The 18,558-nt window shown below is 47.7% G+C and overlaps 2 protein-coding genes across 13 annotated transcripts in view; one reads left to right on the top strand and one right to left on the bottom strand.

The window, feature by feature from the left end:
• The window catches only part of TGFB3 (transforming growth factor beta 3), a 33,283-nt gene extending 21,998 nt beyond the window's left edge, over positions 1-11,285 (top strand). For both annotated transcript variants that reach the window (XM_005889630.3, XM_070378465.1), the window contains exons 5-8: positions 3,237-3,344; positions 5,945-6,110; positions 8,703-8,856; positions 10,032-11,285. In XM_005889630.3, the coding sequence (XP_005889692.2) occupies positions 3,237-3,344; positions 5,945-6,110; positions 8,703-8,856; positions 10,032-10,190 (587 nt within the window). In that variant the 3' untranslated portion in view covers positions 10,191-11,285. The remainder of the gene's footprint in view (positions 1-3,236; positions 3,345-5,944; positions 6,111-8,702; positions 8,857-10,031) is intronic.
• Positions 11,286-14,434: 3,149 nt separating this feature from the next.
• TTLL5 (tubulin tyrosine ligase like 5) overlaps positions 14,435-18,558 on the bottom strand; it is a 316,526-nt gene continuing 312,402 nt past the window's right edge. For all 11 annotated transcript variants that reach the window (XM_070378475.1, XM_070378469.1, XM_070378470.1 and 8 more), the window contains one exon: positions 14,435-15,092. Coding sequence is in view for 1 of the 11 variants with exons in the window: in XM_070378476.1 (XP_070234577.1) it covers positions 15,070-15,092 (23 nt within the window). In the remaining 10 variants the exon portion in view is untranslated. The remainder of the gene's footprint in view (positions 15,093-18,558) is intronic.

An 18,558-nucleotide genomic window follows, 5' to 3' on the forward strand; every position in this document is an offset into this window, starting at 1 on the left:
AAGATAATTTCGTAATAAAACCTATGGGTGTCCCACCCACCATCCACACCGCTGCCAATTCTGAGGTTAGTTCTTCCCTGGAACCTTCCGTTCCCACTCCAGCAGATGCTGCCCACCCCGTGTTCGGGGGAGTCAGACACAGACCTTTACTCTGCAGAGTTTCTGAGTCTCTTGAGGGTTCTTGGCCCCAAACAAAGTGGTAAATGGACTGCAAATGGAGGAGTCGGCGGTGTGGACTGTGAGGAAACTGAGTCACAGGCCCAGTCTTGTATTAGTTCAGCAAACATCAGAGAGCCTGCTCTGCACCAGTTCCCTTCTGGGCTAAGAGCCAGCTGGAGCCCTCTCCAGGGTTGGGGGCCCAGTCCCCACCCTCTTGTGCAATTGGTCCAATGTGTTGGCTCTGTGTGCAGAGCCAGGCCTCCCCGAGCAGGGCGGGTGGGGAGCACGCCAAGTGCCTCGGCTCAGGACAGGGGCACACTGGGAAAACACAACTGTTTTGTGTCTCAGTGACTGGGTGGGCATCTTCCTTGGTGGTCCCTGCTGGGCCCTCTTTGTTCCTCTTTGTTTCGAACAGTCATGAGTGTGGCTGTGATGTCAGGCTGCCTGTGTTTTAATCTTGGTTCTACCACTTACTGGACACCCCCATCAAGCCATTTAATTTTCCCTGAGCCTCAGTGTCCTCATGTGGATAATGGTTGGGGAGAAATAACAGTCCCTGCTCTGTAGGATTAGTATGATTACATACATGAGTTAGGGAGAAGGCAATGGCACCCCACTCCAGTACTGTTGCCTGGAAAATCCCATGGATGGAGGAGCCTGGTAGGCTGCAGTCCATGGGGTCACTAAGAGTTGGACACAACTGAGCGACTTCACTTTCACTTTCCACTTTCATGCATTGGAGAAGGAAATGGCAACCCACTCCAGTGTTCTTGCCTGGAGAATCCCATGGACGGAGAAGCCTGGTGGGCTGCCATCTATGGGGTCGCACAGAGTGGGACATGACTGAAGCGACTTAGCAGCAGCAGCATACATGAGTTAAGGCATGCAGAGTCTTAGAGCATGTAGGCAGCAACACTCAACAAACGTTGGTGATTGTCCCCATCATTCTGTGAGCCTCCTACCTAGATGGAGCCTGTTAGCTAAGCCAGGCACCATCTCACATTCACCACCTGTACCCTAACCCTAACTGTCCCCAACACATCTGCATCTCACCCTTCTAACTCACAGACCCATGGGACTTTCAGTCTCTCCTGGACTGAAAATTCTTCTGGGTAATAGAAGTGTACTATTTTTTATGTAGTTTTATGTTTTTATGTTTTATGTAGCCCGTTTCAGCTACTCCAGCTCCTACTACCTGCCTTAAACCAGAAAGAGTACACTCCTTATGCCTCCCTCTCTGTTCACTTCTAGTTCTCCATCTCGGGCTCAGCATCCTTCTTATGTTGACTCCTCCCCTCCCTACCAGAGCTCACCTGGAACAGAAGGCTCAGCAGGTGTCAATGTGTCCCAGATGCTGCCATGACTAGGGTGGGATAGATAAAGCTGGGATCTGGAGTTTATGGAAGAAGGGACTGAGCTGGTTTTTTTTTTTTTTTTTTTTGATTATTTATGACTGTGCTCATCTTTGTTGCTGAGTGTGGGCTTCCTGTAATTGTGGACAGCAGGGGCTACTCTCTAGTTGCGGTGCACAGGCTTCTCATTGCGGTGGCTTCTCTCGTTGCAGAGCATGGGATCCAGGGGGCACGGGCTTCAGTAGTCTAGGCAAGTGGGCTCAGCAGTTGTGGTCCTGGGCTCTGGAGCACAGGCTCAGGAGTTGTGGTCCCGGGCTCTGGAGCACAGGCTCAGGAGTTGTGGTCCCGGGCTCTGGAGCACAGGCTCAGGAGTTGTGGTCCCGGGCTCTGGAGCACAGGCTCAGGAGTTGTGGTCCCGGGCTCTGGAGCACAGGCTCAGGAGTTGTGGTCCCGGGCTCTGGAGCACAGGCTCAGGAGTTGTGGTCCCGGGCTCTGGAGCACAGGCTCAGGAGTTGTGGTCCCGGGCTCTGGAGCACAGGCTCAGGAGTTGTGGTCCCGGGCTCTGGAGCACAGGCTCAGGAGTTGTGGCCCACGCGCTTAGTTGCTCTGCAGCATGTGGGATCTTCCCAGATCAGGGATGGAACCCGTATCTCCTGCATTGGCAGGCGGATTCTTTCCCACTGAGCCACTGGGGAAGCCCCTTGAGCTGGTTTTTAACCAGTAGAACTGGGACATCCAGGTCTGCCCAACGCTGCCTGCGGTCTCTGGGGTTGGGCCATTCTGCCCATGAGAAGGATGCTGAGCTGGGCTGGACTCGTTGGGGTTTTCCCTGATGACATCAGATTTCGGGAAGACTCCAGGTTGGCCCCAGGGCTGGATGCTCACATAGAACTAGGGTGATCTCAGCTGACCCTGAGCTCAGAGGTCATCGCCCACGTCCTCCCATACCTGGGCACTGCCCTGGATCAAGAGAGCTTCCCTGGTTCTTACCCACCAGAATTGGCACGATCCTAGACTCAACCTGGTTTCCCTGTACAAAACTACTGGATTCAGTTGAAATTTTTCATTTATTTTTCTCCCTTTCTTCCTTCCAGTTTATATTCAACCCCTTTTAGTAATTTCCTTGCTTTTCCAGTTTTAGTTACCAAAATACCTAATCCCACAGCCAATAGGAGAAAGGGCCAGAGCTGGCCTTTTAGCCCCAGAATATGAGTCATCAAACCCTGGCAGTCCAGGCTTCCTCACACTTGTCACCTCTTGTTCCTCTTCCTCTCTGCTCCATCCTTTCTCAGCGGGTTGGTTGAAAGTCTCCTCTCCCAGCTGACACGTCGGGGAGCGGGGGGGTGACTGTTTCCCTCCTCCTTTCCTGCACCCTCATTCTTTCGCCCTACTAGGCTGGTGACAGCTTTTCCCTAATACCATCCTTGGAAAAATAGATGACTATTAAAATTCTCCTGCATGAGGCCCACTAGTTTATGTCTCCATTTGGTGACATATAACACAACAGAAATACGAGGCAACATGCTCATAAAGGTCCTCGATAGCTCTGGGAGCGCTTTCTGTCTCCTGTGACCCTCAGTCCACTCTAGCCCCATGACTGTGTGTGGCAGGAGAGACCTTGGCTCGTGCGTGTGTGGCTGTGGGTAGACAGCTACGTGGGTATGTGGGCTGCGAGCTTCATCACGCAGACTGCTTTTCTCACCAGCTCTGTGTCTTATTTTGCAGAATCCAACTTAGGTCTGGAAATCAGCATCCACTGTCCCTGTCACACCTTTCAGCCCAATGGGGATATCCTGGAAAACATTCAAGAGCTGATGGAAATCAAATTCAAAGGTAACAAAAGGGATGTTTATGGTAAGATGGGTGGGGGGAGTTAATAAAGCTAGATAAAACAGGAGACCCCTGGCCAGACCCTGAGAAGAGGAAGCAAGCTCCCTCACAGAGATGGCTGACTGTTTTGTATCGGGTTGGCCAGAAAGTTCTTTTGGGTTTTTTCCATATTCTGTTTTGTCCTCAAAGCAAGAACTCCCTATTCTGTAGAGAGTGCATGAGCATCTGGAAGACAGTATTGTGCTGGTAAGTCCTCTGAAATCATATAGGCAAGCTGGTCTACTTCTCTGTACTCAGTCAGCAAACTGGGGGTGAGAGTACCTCTTTCATAGGGCTGTCATGAAATTATATGAGCTTACATATGTGAAATAGAGTGCTTGGATACTCAGCAAATGAGAGTTGTCTTCATTTCCCCTAAAAGAAATGAACTTTGGTGGCCATGAGCATGAGCTCTCTGACTGCTGGGCTTTCCAGATGTTGCAGAGCCCACCCAAGGTGTGTCATCTGGGTTTGAGCTGCTTGGGGCCTCAGGGTGCTTGCATGGAGAGGGCAAAATAGTTGAGAGACATTTCTGGTTTTCCAGTATGTTTTCAAGGTGCTGAGCCTAGACAGTCTCTGAATTTCAGAGAAATTATGTTTTCTTTGCGGAGCCCTGTTGTGGGTTCACAGAGGCACTCCTGAGGCCAAGTGGTTTGTCAAAGTCAAACTAACCAATTTAAAACCTAAGGTCAGAGATGTATCTGGAAAAAGGTACCCATTTCAGGGCCTCTCTTGACCCCCAGCCCTGGGAAGTCCTTCATGAACTTTATTTCTGAACCAAATTTTTTTTTTTTTTTTGGCTGTACTGAGGGTCCCTTGGACTGCAAGGAGATCCAACCAGTCCATCCTAAAGGAGATCAGTCCTGGGTGTTCACTGGAAGGACTGATGCTGAAGCTGAAACTCCAACACTTTGGCTACCTGATGCGAAGAGCTGACTCATTTGAAAAGACTGTGATGCTGGGAAAGATTGAGGGCGGGAGGAGAAGGGGAAGACAGAGGATGAGATGGTTGGATGGCATCACCGACTCGATGGACATGGGTTTGGGTGGACTCTGGGAGTTGGTGATGGACAGGGAGGCCTGGCATGCTGCAATTCATGGGGTTGCAAAGAGTCGGACACGACTGAGCGACTGAACTGAACTGAGTCTTTGCTGTTGCACTCGGGCTTTCTCTACTTGTGGCATGTGGGGTCTTCTTTAGTTGTGATGCAAGGGCTTCTCACTGAGGTGCAGGCTTTTCTTGTTGCAGAGCATGGGTTGGGTTCTAGAGTGTGCTGGCTCGGTATTGCCATGTGCAACAGAGCTTTTTTTTTTTTTTTTTTAAAGCAAATCATTTGACATCCTAATCACAGAACCTCACAGCTCAAAAGACCTTTGAAGTCCTTACCTACATTCTGAATTGGGATGAAATCCTCCCACTTCAGTCAATAGTTATCTTGTTCATAAAGATGTTCAGAAACAGAAACTTGCGACCCAGCTTGCCTTCGATCTCCCAGTCCTAGTATGTCTGCGTGAGGCCCGTGTCCCTCCTCAGTTCAGTTCAGCCGCTCACTTGTGTCCGACTCTTTGCTACCCCATGGACTGCAACACGCCAGGCCTCCCTGTCCATCCTGTTACCATGCAAATCTCACTTCTCCCATTCCTGTCCCTGGTGGAGATGGACAGCCGCCAGCAGCTGGCCATCAAAATAGATCTTCTTGTAGTTGAGACTCAAATTCAGTTTTCAGGCTTTGCAGATGAACTAGCAGGTTTCCTTTGGAGTTTCTCTGCTGTTTTCATACACCTCGTGATCCTGTCTGAGTTTTATAGAGAAAACATTTTGAAACTATAAGTGCAGTGTGAATGTTGTGTGTGTGTGTTAGTCCCTCAGTCGTGTCCAACTCTTTGTGACCCCATGGACTGCAACCCGCCAGGCTCCTCTATGGGGTTTTGGGGGGAAGAATACTGGAGAGGGTTGCCATTCCCTTCTCTAGAGATCTTTCCAACCCAGGGATCGAATACAGGTCTCCCTTGTTGCAGGTGGATTCTTTACTGTCTGGGCCACCAGGGAAGGCCTGATGCGAACGTTAGCAATTGTTGATTCTTGTTCCTCTGGCTCCCATTCAAACTGTCTTAAATTGTGACATCTGGAAAGCATAGGGGGACTTAATGCCATCTTGACCAGTTCAGATTATGAGAGGAGACTCACACCTCAAGCTCTAAGTTTCAGGATCTAAACCGACAACTCAAAGGAATGTGTTGGAGCCTCATAGTGACAAGGATGCTTCAGGAATCTCTGTAAATTCTCTAGGAAGCGTCCCAGGAGGGGCTGTGCCCTCTGGAGGATTACCCTCAGGAGTCCCGAGGGCATCTGAGCACAGGCGTCTTGCAGGTCCCTTGATACCAGTTCTTCCATTGACTCTTCCCGTTCCTGCAGCTGGACAGTAGCATGAAGCTGTGTCTTACCCATGCCTTCCTCGAATACCCCACCATCCCACCTCCTGAACAGGGTGGGGATGGGATGAGAAAGTAGCATCCACCCTGCCCTCCCAGACGGGAGACCATCACCTTCCTTCCTTCTGCAGGTGTGGACAGCGATGATGATCCGGGCCGCGGAGATCTGGGGCGACTTAAGAAGAAGAAGGAACACATCCCTCATCTAATCCTCATGATGATTCCCCCAAACCGGCTAGACAGCCCAGGCCACAGTCAGAGGAAGAAGCGGGCCCTGGACACCAATTACTGCTTCCGGTAAGCCTGGGCGCTCTCAGGACCCGTGAATTCCTGAAACAACATTGACCGCTCGCCTGTTGCCCCACACCTAAGCCTTGTGCAACTGAGGGCCCTCGATGCTTTTCACACACACCTTGGGGAATGGAGATTTAGAACCTCTTACAAATCTGTTTTTCTGGGAGCCCCACTGTTTTTCTGCAGCACAGTCCTGTAAAGGCCTGGACAAACTAAAGGAGGACGAGAGTGTTGCTGAGATGACTTGGATTAGAGGCTTGGTCTCTCCATGGTTTTCATGCTTTAAAATACTCTTAAGGTCTGCTTGTGTGGCAGGGAGATTAATGCAGAGTTTTCCATTAAAGGCTCAGTTGCCTAGGAAGGGTCCAAGGATGCTACTGGATGAGCGAAAATAAGACAAGTTTACATTTGCAACGGGGAAGTGAGCTAGAGAATTTATGAATTTGGAAATAGTTGGACCGCCATTGTAAAGAGGTTAAAAAAAGAGCATCCATTTTCTCTTATTTTAGAGTAGTTTCTCATTTATAAGGAAGGAGGGTAAAAAAGCACAGACAGTGATTACTTAAAGACAGACAATGACCACATCCATGGGAAGGTCTGAAGGATAAAATGCTTTAAGAAGCTGGGACATGGGATTTCCCTGGTGGTCCAGTGGTTAAGACTTCACCTTCCAGTGTAGGGGGTGTGGGTTCAATCCCTGGTCGGAGAGCTAAATCCCATGTGCCTCTCAGCCATAAAACCAAAACAGAAATAACAAGTATTGTAACAAATTCAAAAAAGGCTTTAGAAGTGGTCCACATTAAAAAAAATAATCTTAGAAAAGAATTTGGGACAAGGAGCTCATCTGTGGATGCAGGGAAGGCTTCAGAAGGGTGTGGAACTGGAGCTGGGTCTTCAGGGATGAGTGAGGCTTGGGTATGTAGGGTTATGGGAGGAGGAAGCACTTCCGATAAAGGAAGGTGCATGAATGGGTCATTTTGGCTGGAGAGGAGGACGCCTGAATGGAACGGGGGAGAATGAATTGGGAGATTTTTAAATCTAAAACCAGGCCTATTGTGGAACAACAGAATGAACTGGGGATGTTGAGTGAGGAACGGAGTGTATAGGGAAGGCAGAGTGGTTGCCTCCAACTGTCTGAAGGCTGGCATGTCCATTTGTTCTGTGTGGCTCTCCTATCAGATAGGAATGGATGATCTTGGCTGCAAGGGCCAGTGGCTTAAGCCACGGGGGATTTCCTGTTCATAAGAAGTATGTAGGAGCAGCCCCAGGGTTGGTCTGGCTGCTTGCTTAATGCTGTTGAGGACACAGGCTTTCTCTCTTTCCAGTCTACCATGCCAAGTACGTTGGCTTGTCACCCCCTTGGTTATGGTCACATAAGCGTAAGCAAGACTGCTAGAGCTCTCGGCATCTTGTCCGTGCTCAAGACAAGAGGAGGAGGGAAGTAGTAGAACCAGCAGCTTTCCTTTTCCATCTGTGACTTTTTAAAAAATATATATTTATTTGGCTATACCAGGTCTTAGTTGCAGCACACAGGATCTTTGATCTTCCTTGCACCATGTGAGATCTTTAGTTGTGGCATGTGGGATTTAGTTCCCTTACCAGGGATTGAACCTGTGTCCCCTGCATTGGGAGTGTGGAGTCTTAGCCACTGAACCACGAAGGAGGTCCCTCATCTTTGACTTTTATAAAGAATCAAATATCTGCCAGAACTTGCCCTTGCCCACTACATACTTCTGCTTCTGTCTGATTGATCTATGCAGGGTTGTATGACAATCTCTACCTGCAAGGGAGGCCAGGAAAACAAATATCTGGTGTTCCAGACTGTAATGGGAGGTGGCAAGAGAGAAGAGGAGTAGGAACGGCTCTTGAGTATAAAAACAAGAATGTCTACCATGGTTCACCAGGGAACCCACAAGAAGTCAGATTTTGGCCAATAGCTGCCTTTGGAAGTAGCAAGTTTCTAGGTCTCAGCACAGGCTAGATGCCCACTTGGCAAGGGGTGTTGCCAAATGGAATCCTGCAGGCAACAGAACTAAAGTGGCCTGAGAGTCACACTGGGGGTAATCTAGGAATCATGAGTCTAATGGAAGGATGTGTCTCATTTTGATTCAATAGACTCTAGAATTGGACTGAGCAGTCATTTACTATAGCGTGTAAGTGCCTGAGCTTAGAGTTCATTTCTGGTTGCGTGCACATTAGGGAGGTAACAGTAAAACCAGCTCAACAAAGTTGAGTTGGCTAATAACACTTAGGGCTTGGTTTTAGGTGGAACACTTCAAGTCTTTATTTTGATTCATGATGTAAAAGGGACAGGACCACTTTTGCCTTTTTTCTCTCCATCATATATTATTTATGTATGTATCTATACCTTCTATGTCCTTGGGATTCTGGTCTTCAACAGAGGAAAATGCTTTTATGGTTAATACAGCTCAGTGCACTTGAACCTGGGGTCCCACTGACCAGAGCCACCTCTTATGATGACCAGGAAGGACTCCAGGTGCCCAGATGAGGGCCACTTGTGGAGTTTTTATGTTAGTGATTTCCTTGTCAGTTTTTCTTTTCTTTTTTTAGTAATTTATTTTTCTATTGTTGCAGCAATTTGGAGGAGAACTGCTGTGTGCGTCCTCTCTACATTGACTTCCGACAGGATCTGGGCTGGAAATGGGTCCATGAACCTAAGGGCTACTATGCCAACTTCTGCTCAGGCCCATGCCCATACCTCCGCAGCTCAGACACAACCCACAGCACGGTATGGTACAGGGTCATGCCTTATGGGGTGCTGGGGCTGAGCTGACCAGGCCACTTGTTTAAAAAGGATGCATGATGGGCTGCATGTTAAATGAGTGGATGGATGATGATCTGGGGTGTAAAATCCCTTATGGTGAAGGTTCTGATTTGGGCCCAACTCCAGTGGGTGACATTTTACCCTTTATAACTTTCTTGCATAGTTTCAACCAGACTTTTAAGTTGTTTATTTGCTCTTGTACTATGGGAATTACTTAGCTGTCACATGCCACTCCATATGTCAGAGAGTTTGGGGGCCAAAAGACTTCTATGATCAGATGCTGCTGCTGCTGCTAAATTGCTTCAGTTGTGTCCGACTCTGTGCAACCCCATAGAAGGCAGCCCACCAGGCTCCTCTGTCCCTGGGATTCTCCAGGCAAGAATACTGGAGTGGGTTGCCATTTCCCTCTCCATCTACGATCAGATAAAGAACTCTAATAATTCTTTTCTCTTGAAAGTAGAAGTTATTTTAAAAGATAACGTAAAACACACAGAAGAAGCCAACATGAAACAAAGGGAAGAGACGAGAGAGAGGGAAGTCGACGTCTGAAGCTAGCTTGTCTTTCTCTCCAGGGGAATCCGAGAGAGGGCCGTAACTTGTGAAGCATATTTCCTCATAGCTCCTCACCAAAGTGACCAGTTACAGCTAGGAGGAACCAACATAGGCATGTTTCTTCCCAGCCAAGAGAATTTCATGATCAGTTCCAAGTCCCTTGGTTGTGGGGGTCATGCTTAAACCAGTAATGCTCAGACCAGTGCCGTATGTTGCATTCCCTGTGAGCAGCAACCTGCCACTCACCCAAACTGGGTTCCGCCAGGTCCTCTGAAATAACATCAGTGGCCTATTTTGGTGGCTCAGACGGTAAAGAATTTGCTGGCAATGCAGGAGACCCGGATTTGATCCCTGGGTCAGGAAGATCCCCCTGGAGAAGGGAATGTCAACCCACTCCAGTACTGTTGCCTGGAGAACTCCATGGACAGAGGAGCCTGGCAGGCTACCATCCTTGGGGTCTCAGAATCAGACACAACTGAGCGACTAAGCACGCAGACTATGGAGCAGCCCCAAGACCTTGTAGAGTCCCTGGGACCCCGGCTTGAAGCTCGGTTTTCCCAGCCTCTTAGTGATGCCTCTCTCCCCAGGTGCTGGGCCTGTACAACACTCTGAACCCTGAAGCCTCAGCCTCCCCTTGCTGCGTACCCCAGGACTTGGAGCCCCTGACCATCCTGTACTATGTCGGGAGGACCCCCAAAGTGGAGCAGCTGTCTAACATGGTGGTGAAGTCCTGCAAGTGCAGCTGAGGCCCGACCTCCACAGGGAGAGAGGAGGGATTACCACTGCCTGCCTGCCTGCCCCTCGGGAAACACAGCAGCGACGGACCTCACTGCGAGGCCTGGGGCCCGCGACCTCCGGCTCCAGGCAGATGATGGCTGAGACGGGGGTTCCCCTTCTGGAACATTTCTTCTTCTTGCTGGGTCTGAGAATCACTGTAGTAAAGCAAGTGTGGGTTTGGTTAGGGGAAGGTCGATTTCTTCAGGAGACATGGATTTTCCGTGTCAGAGGTGGCGGGGATGGAGGAAGAGGGGTGGTTGAGTCGACACATTGCAGGGTTCACGGGATTTGGGACACCCTACGGGGGAAGGTGGGGTGGAGAATGGCCTGGACAGGACCAGACTGGAAGACCCTTGGCGCTGAGGTCAGATTGCTCATCCATCGCTGACCCACGTCTGCTCGAGGGGCATCTGGATCACGTTATACCAGGCAAGCATCTTTCTTTAGGCAGGTTCCCAAGACAAAAGTCCCGGAATTGTATCTCGTACTTACCTGGGATTAAGGACAAGTCTGTTAGTTTTGCAAATTGTCCCCTGGACGTCAATCGGCATTGAGGGTTGTTCCGGGAGAAGATCTAGGTAACGCAGGTCCTGGGGGTCATCAACTATATTGGGCCCAATGGATATGCAGAACTCCGAGGTAGAGGGTGGGAACTGACCCTCTCTGGTCTGCTCCTTGGGTTCCTCCTCTCGCCTTCTTCCTTGATCGTTATTTCTCCTTGGACATTTGGCTAGACACCTTCCAGGTCAGGGCGCACACGACTGGAGTTTGGGTCTCTGCAGCCTTGGGGCATCATGGGTTTCCCCTCCTGACCCCCACCTCCCCACCCCGAGACCCCGTGTTCTTCTGGTGTTCCTGGAAGCAGGTGCTACGACGTGAGAGGCATGCAGGGAAGTTGCACACGTGCCACACAATGACTTGGCCCCAGACGCATAGACTGAGGTATAAAGACAAATACAAATATTACTCTCAAAATCTTTGTATAAAATTTTTGGGGAATCTTGGATCGTTTCATCTTCTGGAAGATTGTTTCTAAACAATAAAAGCCTTATTCTAAGGTGTAAGTCTTGACTCGTGAGGTATCCTTCTTAATGCCATGCCCACATCTAATGATCAGAGGGAACTGGAATCTGAAGGCTGAGACTCTCAAACACTGAGGCACTGCTGACTGTGAATTCCCTGGACAGTGTGCACTGCGCTGCTCTCTGCCCGCCCTCTGCCCTGTTCAGGGAGTTCACGGTGGGGGGAGGGGGGCTGTACTTCAGTCTGTGTTTTGTTCCTTCTCGCAGCAATTATCCTCAGACACACAGAGGCGGTGGCTGAGATTTGGGCAGAAATCATCTCCATTTGACCTCCATTTAACTGTGGGCAAAAATCACCCGGTGTGATTTTTGCATATGGAAATGTGTTGGCTTGTGTATTCACTATAAATTCAGGTGAGAATGAGAGAAACTGTCTGTGGCAAATGGCCCACAAATATGAGGCTGATTCTGTCCTCGGGCGGACCCTAGAAGAGCTCACCGGGGACTCCTTTTCAGAGGATGGGCCTCTTGTCAGGGAGTTTTGGAATGGAAGAGGCCAAGGAAAGCACAGCCCCACGTTCAATCTCTCAGGTGAGGTCACGGGTGCCTGAGCAATGCACAATTCTACTGTGGTTTCATGTCCACCTGAAGCAATCAACTACAATAAGTGAGGAACCATCTAGCATGTTCCTCTACTGAAATTACCACTGGTTAAAAAAAGAAAAGACTTTCTGAAGCTAAAATTTGAGGGTGTAGGATGTGTACAATATGTTAGTGCCTGTATGTATGTGTCTGTCTCTGTGTGTTCACCTTGCTCCTTCTTGAGTTGTCCCAAATTAAACTCATGAATTTGGTCACTAAGACTCTTCTCCTGCTTTGTCTACTGCTGCTGCTGCTGCTAAGTCGCTTCAGTCGTGTCCGACTCTGTGCGACCCCATAGACGGCAGCCCACCAGGCTCCCCTGCCCCTGGGATTCTCCGGGCAAGAACACTGGAGTGGGTTGCCATTTCTTTCTCCAATGCAGGAAAGTGAAAAGTGAAAGTGAAGTCGCTCAGTCGTGTACGACTCTTCACGACCCCATGGACTGCAGCCCACCAGGCTCCTCCATCCATGAGACTTTCCAGGCAAGAGTACTGGAGTGGGTTGCCATTGCCTTCTCCCCTGCTTTGTCTACGCCCAGCCAATTCTGAGGGCTCCTCTCTCACACTCCATCCCATGTGACAGCCATTTACTTCCACTCTTATTTCAGGAACTATGTCCTGGCTGTAAAATCAGCGCTGGTGGGATTGTCCTGTCTTACCAAAGGGAGCCTGTGGGTCTGGAGAGGAGATACAGCATGCTTAGCTCATCAGCCATGGCTACAGCCAGCCCAGATTTTCAGTCTGTTCATTGATGGCAGTCCTTCTCAAATTTCAGTGGGTGAAAGAATCACCCAAGTGCTTATTTAAAACATGTAATTTCAGGCTGCAGCTTTAGAGATGTTGTTATGGCTGGGTTAGGTCCAGCCTACCTAGAAACTGTATTTTAAGAAGTGGTGCCTTATAGCTGATATTGTTGGTCCTTGAGGCTTAACTGAGAAGAGGGAAGTAATCTTACAGGCCCTAGAATACTGCCCCCCCACCCCCGACCCATCCCTGGCTATTTATTGGCCGAACCACGGCATGTGGGATCTTAGTTCCCCAACCAGGGATCAAACTCAAGCCCCCTGCAGTGGAAGCATGGAGTCTCAATCTCTTAATCACTGGGCCACCAGGGAAGTTCTAAACCCTCCTTTTTATCCAACCACATTAGACATCACTAGAACACTGGCCTCTGTGTTCACACTAATAAACTAAGGCCATGAGCAGTGTTTCCTGAAGGATCCCAAAGAAAAACAGCCCTGCTGTGATTCCAAATCTTCTTTCTGTGTTAGGGCTCTATTCTTATCTTAGCTGATACAAATATGGGCAGGGGTCTGAAGCCCAGCCTCCCTGTTCCACATGTCACTTACAGGACTGCAGAAACCCAAACCATTTTTCTGTCCATCTTTTAAAATATGTGCCTCTTTAGGGGAAGGGTAAAGAGGGGCTCTGTTCTTTAAGGGTAAAGAGGGAGGATCATATGATTTGCTCAGTTTGTTATCAAGAGAAGTCCAGTACCAATAATAAGGACATTAAAATACTTGGGTAAATGAAGGAAGAGACCTGGAGTTCTGGAGTTCTGGTCTTACACTTGATCAGCACGTGGTGAATGCAATAAGCAATTAGCCTGAGGAGTCAGTTCTGATGGTTATCTAGGGCAATTCTAAACACTCTAATTGGTCGAGAAGTTCTTTTACTGGACTCATACCTTCCTATGCTCTTTTGTAAGAACTGTATGGTATGTCTCCCCAAACACCTTATTTCCCAGTTCTACACATCAGCAGGGGGCTATGGGGGAATTCTAATTTGTCTACTAATCAATTCATAACCAAATTAGCAAAGATGGTCCTCAAACTACTCAGAAGTCTCAGGAACATCTGAATGCATTCTTCTCTTCTCTCCTGCAACTGACAGACTTCATCCCTCATGAAGAAAGAGAAGGCTTCCATGTGCTCAGACCTGTTTTCATTCACCAAGAAGGCAACAGAGCCCCTCTTCTCTCCGCCTTTCTGGGTGTCCTTTTTTTTTTTAGGATTTCAGTGCTGAATCTCTACCACCCTGTTGTAGAAACCCCAGATGCTGGATTCTCCTCCAATAGCTTCCTGCGGTAGCTAAGTCAACCTTTAGTGGGCTCTGCAGTCACCTTTTAACCTTTTCTCCAGTGGAAGCCAGAGAGAAGACCTGGATAGGGTCCACCTAGGATGGATGAGGAAGCATGAAAGCAGAGGCTAAGCAGGAAGCAGGGCTGAGCTGTATCATCCTGAGAACTGTTTAGGTAAACACTGTGCGACTGGATACAAATCCACACGCCATGGGAGGACCCGTCTGCTGCGGTCTGGTAATGGAGACGTGCACACGCACCAGCACCCCAGGTGCTGGAACTTCCCTTGGGGAAGAGCCTGGACCCACCATCTGCTGAAACCAAATGTAAGAATGAAGCATCTCTTTTAGAGCTCACATTTCTTAACCAAAGTTTAAAAAATTGCCCAGCAATGAAATAAAATGAGAAGTTGATCCCATTTCAGTCTTGTTTGTGAATACTGATTGTTGGGAAATTAGTAAATGGAAAAAAAAAATAAAAATAGACTTACTTTATTAATTTTAGAAATCAGTTAATTCCAAAGGGTGCATTTACCGTGGCTCATGTGGTCAGCGGCACACCGACTTTGTCTTTACGCCCGGGGAAACTTGTGACGCAAGCCCCCCCTTTCTCCCAAACCCTCCGGAAAGGGAAGAACAGCTTTGGTAGATAACGTTGTTGGGATTCTAGGTTTGTAGGAGGTAAAGCTTAATACTGCAAAGTCTGGAAAAGAAGAGGAAGCAAAATGCAAATAGCCAAAGAGCCTCTTTTATATCATCTGTGTGGTAGCAGGAGAGGGGCAGAGAAGACCTAAGCAGGTGGGGGAATGGGGGGGAAAGAGGGAAAAGATACACGTGTGCTCAGATGGGGTATATATCGCATCCGCTGAAGGTCCCCACTGCCAAGTTCCATCGAAACCCAGCTGATACGTTTCCCTGTCATCTCAGAACAAGCCTGGACTGGCTGATGGGCAACAGTCTACTGCCACTTCTGCTGGAAGGCATTGGGGACTGAAGCAGCAAAAAAATACTCTGGACCCCTTGCAGCACTGGTGAGTGCTTCACTGGAGTCAGGCACCCAGGGGGAGTGGAGCAGTGAGCAGGTTCCTCCTCCTCGGGTCTGTGCTTCATCTTTTAGTGTGAATGGGATCTGGAAGAGAGGAAGTCAACCACTGAGTATCGGACATGACCACGTGGGCTTGTACTAATCTCTGGCAATGTTTGGATAAGTTAGCGTTACTGAAGAATAAAGTAGCTGTGGCCCAGACAAATGAAGGTCATTGGAAGTAGAAAACTATTCAGTTAATAATTTTTTAAGTTTATTTTTTAATCGGAGGATAACTGCTTTACAATGTTGTGTGGGTTTCTGCCATACAACACCATGAATCGGCCATAAGTATACACGTGTCCCCCAACTCTTGAACCTCCCTCCCACCCTTCTAGGCTGTCACCGAGCACCGGGTTGAGCTCTTTTTAACTACTTTTGTTGGAAACAGAAACACTCTCAGAACAGAAACAGAAACACCTGTTCTAAAACACTCTCATTTTGCTGCTGCTGTTTTTTTGTGTAGTCCTCTTAGTTTCTTCCCCCACAACAACATTTATCCCTTTTGCTTCTTCAATACAAGTTACCCTTTTCTAGAACCTCAGAGTCAGCATTTTTAGCATTCGATATTGAACTGCGTGGAAAAACTATTCTATGTATGCTCCAGTTTGTCTAAATCTTCTTTCCATGTGGGGTTATCAGGTAACACTTGGCCTTGTATCCCCTGCGCTAGCCCCCAATATCCCTACACTCCTCCATCCAGTTTAGGAAAAGAACTACCTCAAATCCCCCGTGCTGCTGCTAAGTCGCTTCAGTCATGTCCAACTCTGTGCGACCCCACAGACGGCAGCCCACCAGGCTCCTCTGTCCCTGGGATTCTCCAGGCAAGAACACTGGAGTGGGGTGCCATTCCTTCTCCAGTGCATGCACGCATGCTAAGTCGCTTCAGTCGTGTCTGACTCTGTCCGACCCCATGGACAGCAGCCCACCAGGCTCCTCTGTCCATGGGATTCTCTAGGCAAGAGTACTGGAGGGGGCTGCCATTTCCTTCTCCAGTGAGACTCTCTTAATTCTTTCCCATCCCCACTACCCTGAATTTTGGGTTTATCTTTCCCTTGTTTGCTTTAAAAAAAAAACAGGTTTGGTTACTATATATACTCATATCCTAAACACTATATTTCAGCTTTATGTAGGTTTGAATTTTACGATGCTATTTTGTTATGTGGCTATTCTTACATGTGATCTCAGCACGCAACTGGAAGAATTTCTTTAGGTAGGTACTGAGGAGTGGAATTGTTGGGTCATAAATACTTGCATCTCCAACCCTCTAAAAATAATGCCAGATTATTTTTGAATGCAGTTGTACCAATTCACACCCCCTCTGACAGGGTAAGAGCTTCCCCCACCCCCTGGCCTTCTCTACATGTGGAAAAGTGGTATTGCCTGAGTATAAAATTTTTGTGAATCAACTGAGATACGATGGTATCCTACTGTGGCATCTGCCTGATTAGGAATGAGGTTGAGCATTTTTTCAAGTTTATCTAGTATTACACATACACTTCAACAAAATTCCAGGACATGCCTTTTGCTTATTTTCCAATTGAGTTATTGCTTTTTAGTGTTTGTAAATAGCTCTATTGGGATATAATTCCATACCATTCAATTCATCCATTTAAGGTGTAAAATTCAGTGGCTTTTAGTATATTCAGAGTACACCCATCACCACAATCAAGTCTAGAACATTTTCACTGAAAGGAAATGAAAACCCACATCTCTTAGCCGTCACCCCCATACACCTCATCCCCTACCCCTAGGTGACCATGAAGCTACTTTCTGTCTCTGTAGGTTTGCCTGTTCTGTTGTTGCTGTGCAGTCTCTAAGTTGTGTTGGACTCTTTGCAGCCCCTTGGATTGCAGCACTCCAGGCTCTTCTGTCTATTATTATCTATCTAATATTGCCTCTTCTGTGTGCTCAGTCGCCTCAGTCGTGTCTGACTCTTTAGGACTCCACGGACTGTAGTCTGCCAGGCTCCTCTGTCCATGGGATTCTCCAGGCAAGAATACTGGAATGGGTTGCCATGTCCCTCTACAGGGGATCTTCCCAACCCAGGGGTTGAACCTGCATCTTCTGCAGCTCCTGCCTTGCAGGCAGATTCTTTACCGCTGAGCCATCAGAGAAGCCCATTCTGGACACTGCATATTAAGTGGAATCCTTTAAAATGTAGTCCTTTGTGTCTGGCTTCTTTCACTTACCATAATGTTTTCAGGGGTTGTTCACACTGAAGAATGTATCAGTATTCTATTCCTGAAATGGCTGAGTAATACTCTCTTGTGTATATATACTATATTTACTCACTCACTAGTTGCTGGATGTTTGGGCTGTTTCCACCTCTTGGATATTATTAATAATGCTGCTATAAACACAGAGGGTTATGACCAACCTAGATAGCATATTAGTAGCATATTCAAAAGCAGAGACATTACTTTGCCAACAAAGGTCCGTCTAGTCAAGGCTATGGTTTTTCCAGTGGTCATGTATGGATGTGAAAGTTGGACTGTGAAGAAAGCTGAGTGCCAAAGAATTGATGCTTTTGAACTGTGGTGTTGGAGAAGACTCTTGAGAGTCCCTTGGACTGCAAGGAGATCCAACCAGTCCATCTAAAAGAGAACAGTCCTGGGTGTTCTTTGGAAGGAATGATGCTAAAGCTGAAACTCCAGTACTTTGGCCACTTCATGCGAAGAGGTGACTCATTGGAAAAGACTCTGACGCTGCGAGGGATTGGGGGCAGGAGGAGAAGGGGACGACAGAGGACGAGATGGCTGGATGGCATCATGACTCGATGGACATGAGTTTGAGTGAACGCCGGGAGTTGGTGATGGACAGGGAGGCCTGGCGTGCTGCAATTCATGAGGTTGCGAAGAGTCGGACACGACTGAGCGATTGAACTGAACTGAAGTGAAACATTCAAGTTCAAGTTTTTGTTTGGACATATGTCTTCATTTGGGTTACATACATAAGAGTAGAATTGCTGGGTTATAATGGTAATTCTATGTTTAATGGTTTGAGGACCTGCCAAATTGTTTTCCAAAGTAGGTGCACCATTTTGGATTTCCACAAGCAGAGTATAAAGCTTCTAACTTCTTCACATCCTCATCAACACTTGTTATTGTCTTTTTTTGAATATCGCCATCCTGGTGGGTATGAAATGATATTCTGATGTGGTTCTGATTTGCATTTACCTAGAAACTAATGCTGTTGAGAATGTTTTCATATGCTATTTGCATGTATATCTTCTGTGAAGAAATGTCTTGTTCAGACCATTGCCCATTTAAAAAACTGAGTTGTCTTTTCAATTAATGAGTTGTAAGACTTCTCTACATATTCTAGATGTAAGTCCCTTATCATATATATAATTGCAAGTATTTTCTCCCATTCTGTGGTTTGCCATTTCATTCTGATGGTGTCCTCTGAAGCACAAAATGTAAAAACTTTGATGCTGTCCAGTTTGTCTATCTCTTTTCTCTTTGTTGCTTATGCTTTTGACGTCATATCTAAGAAACTACTTACTGAG

The sequence above is a fragment of the Bos mutus genome, chromosome 10 (assembly GCF_027580195.1).
Source record: "Bos mutus isolate GX-2022 chromosome 10, NWIPB_WYAK_1.1, whole genome shotgun sequence".
Classification (NCBI taxonomy): Eukaryota; Metazoa; Chordata; class Mammalia; order Artiodactyla; family Bovidae; genus Bos; species Bos mutus.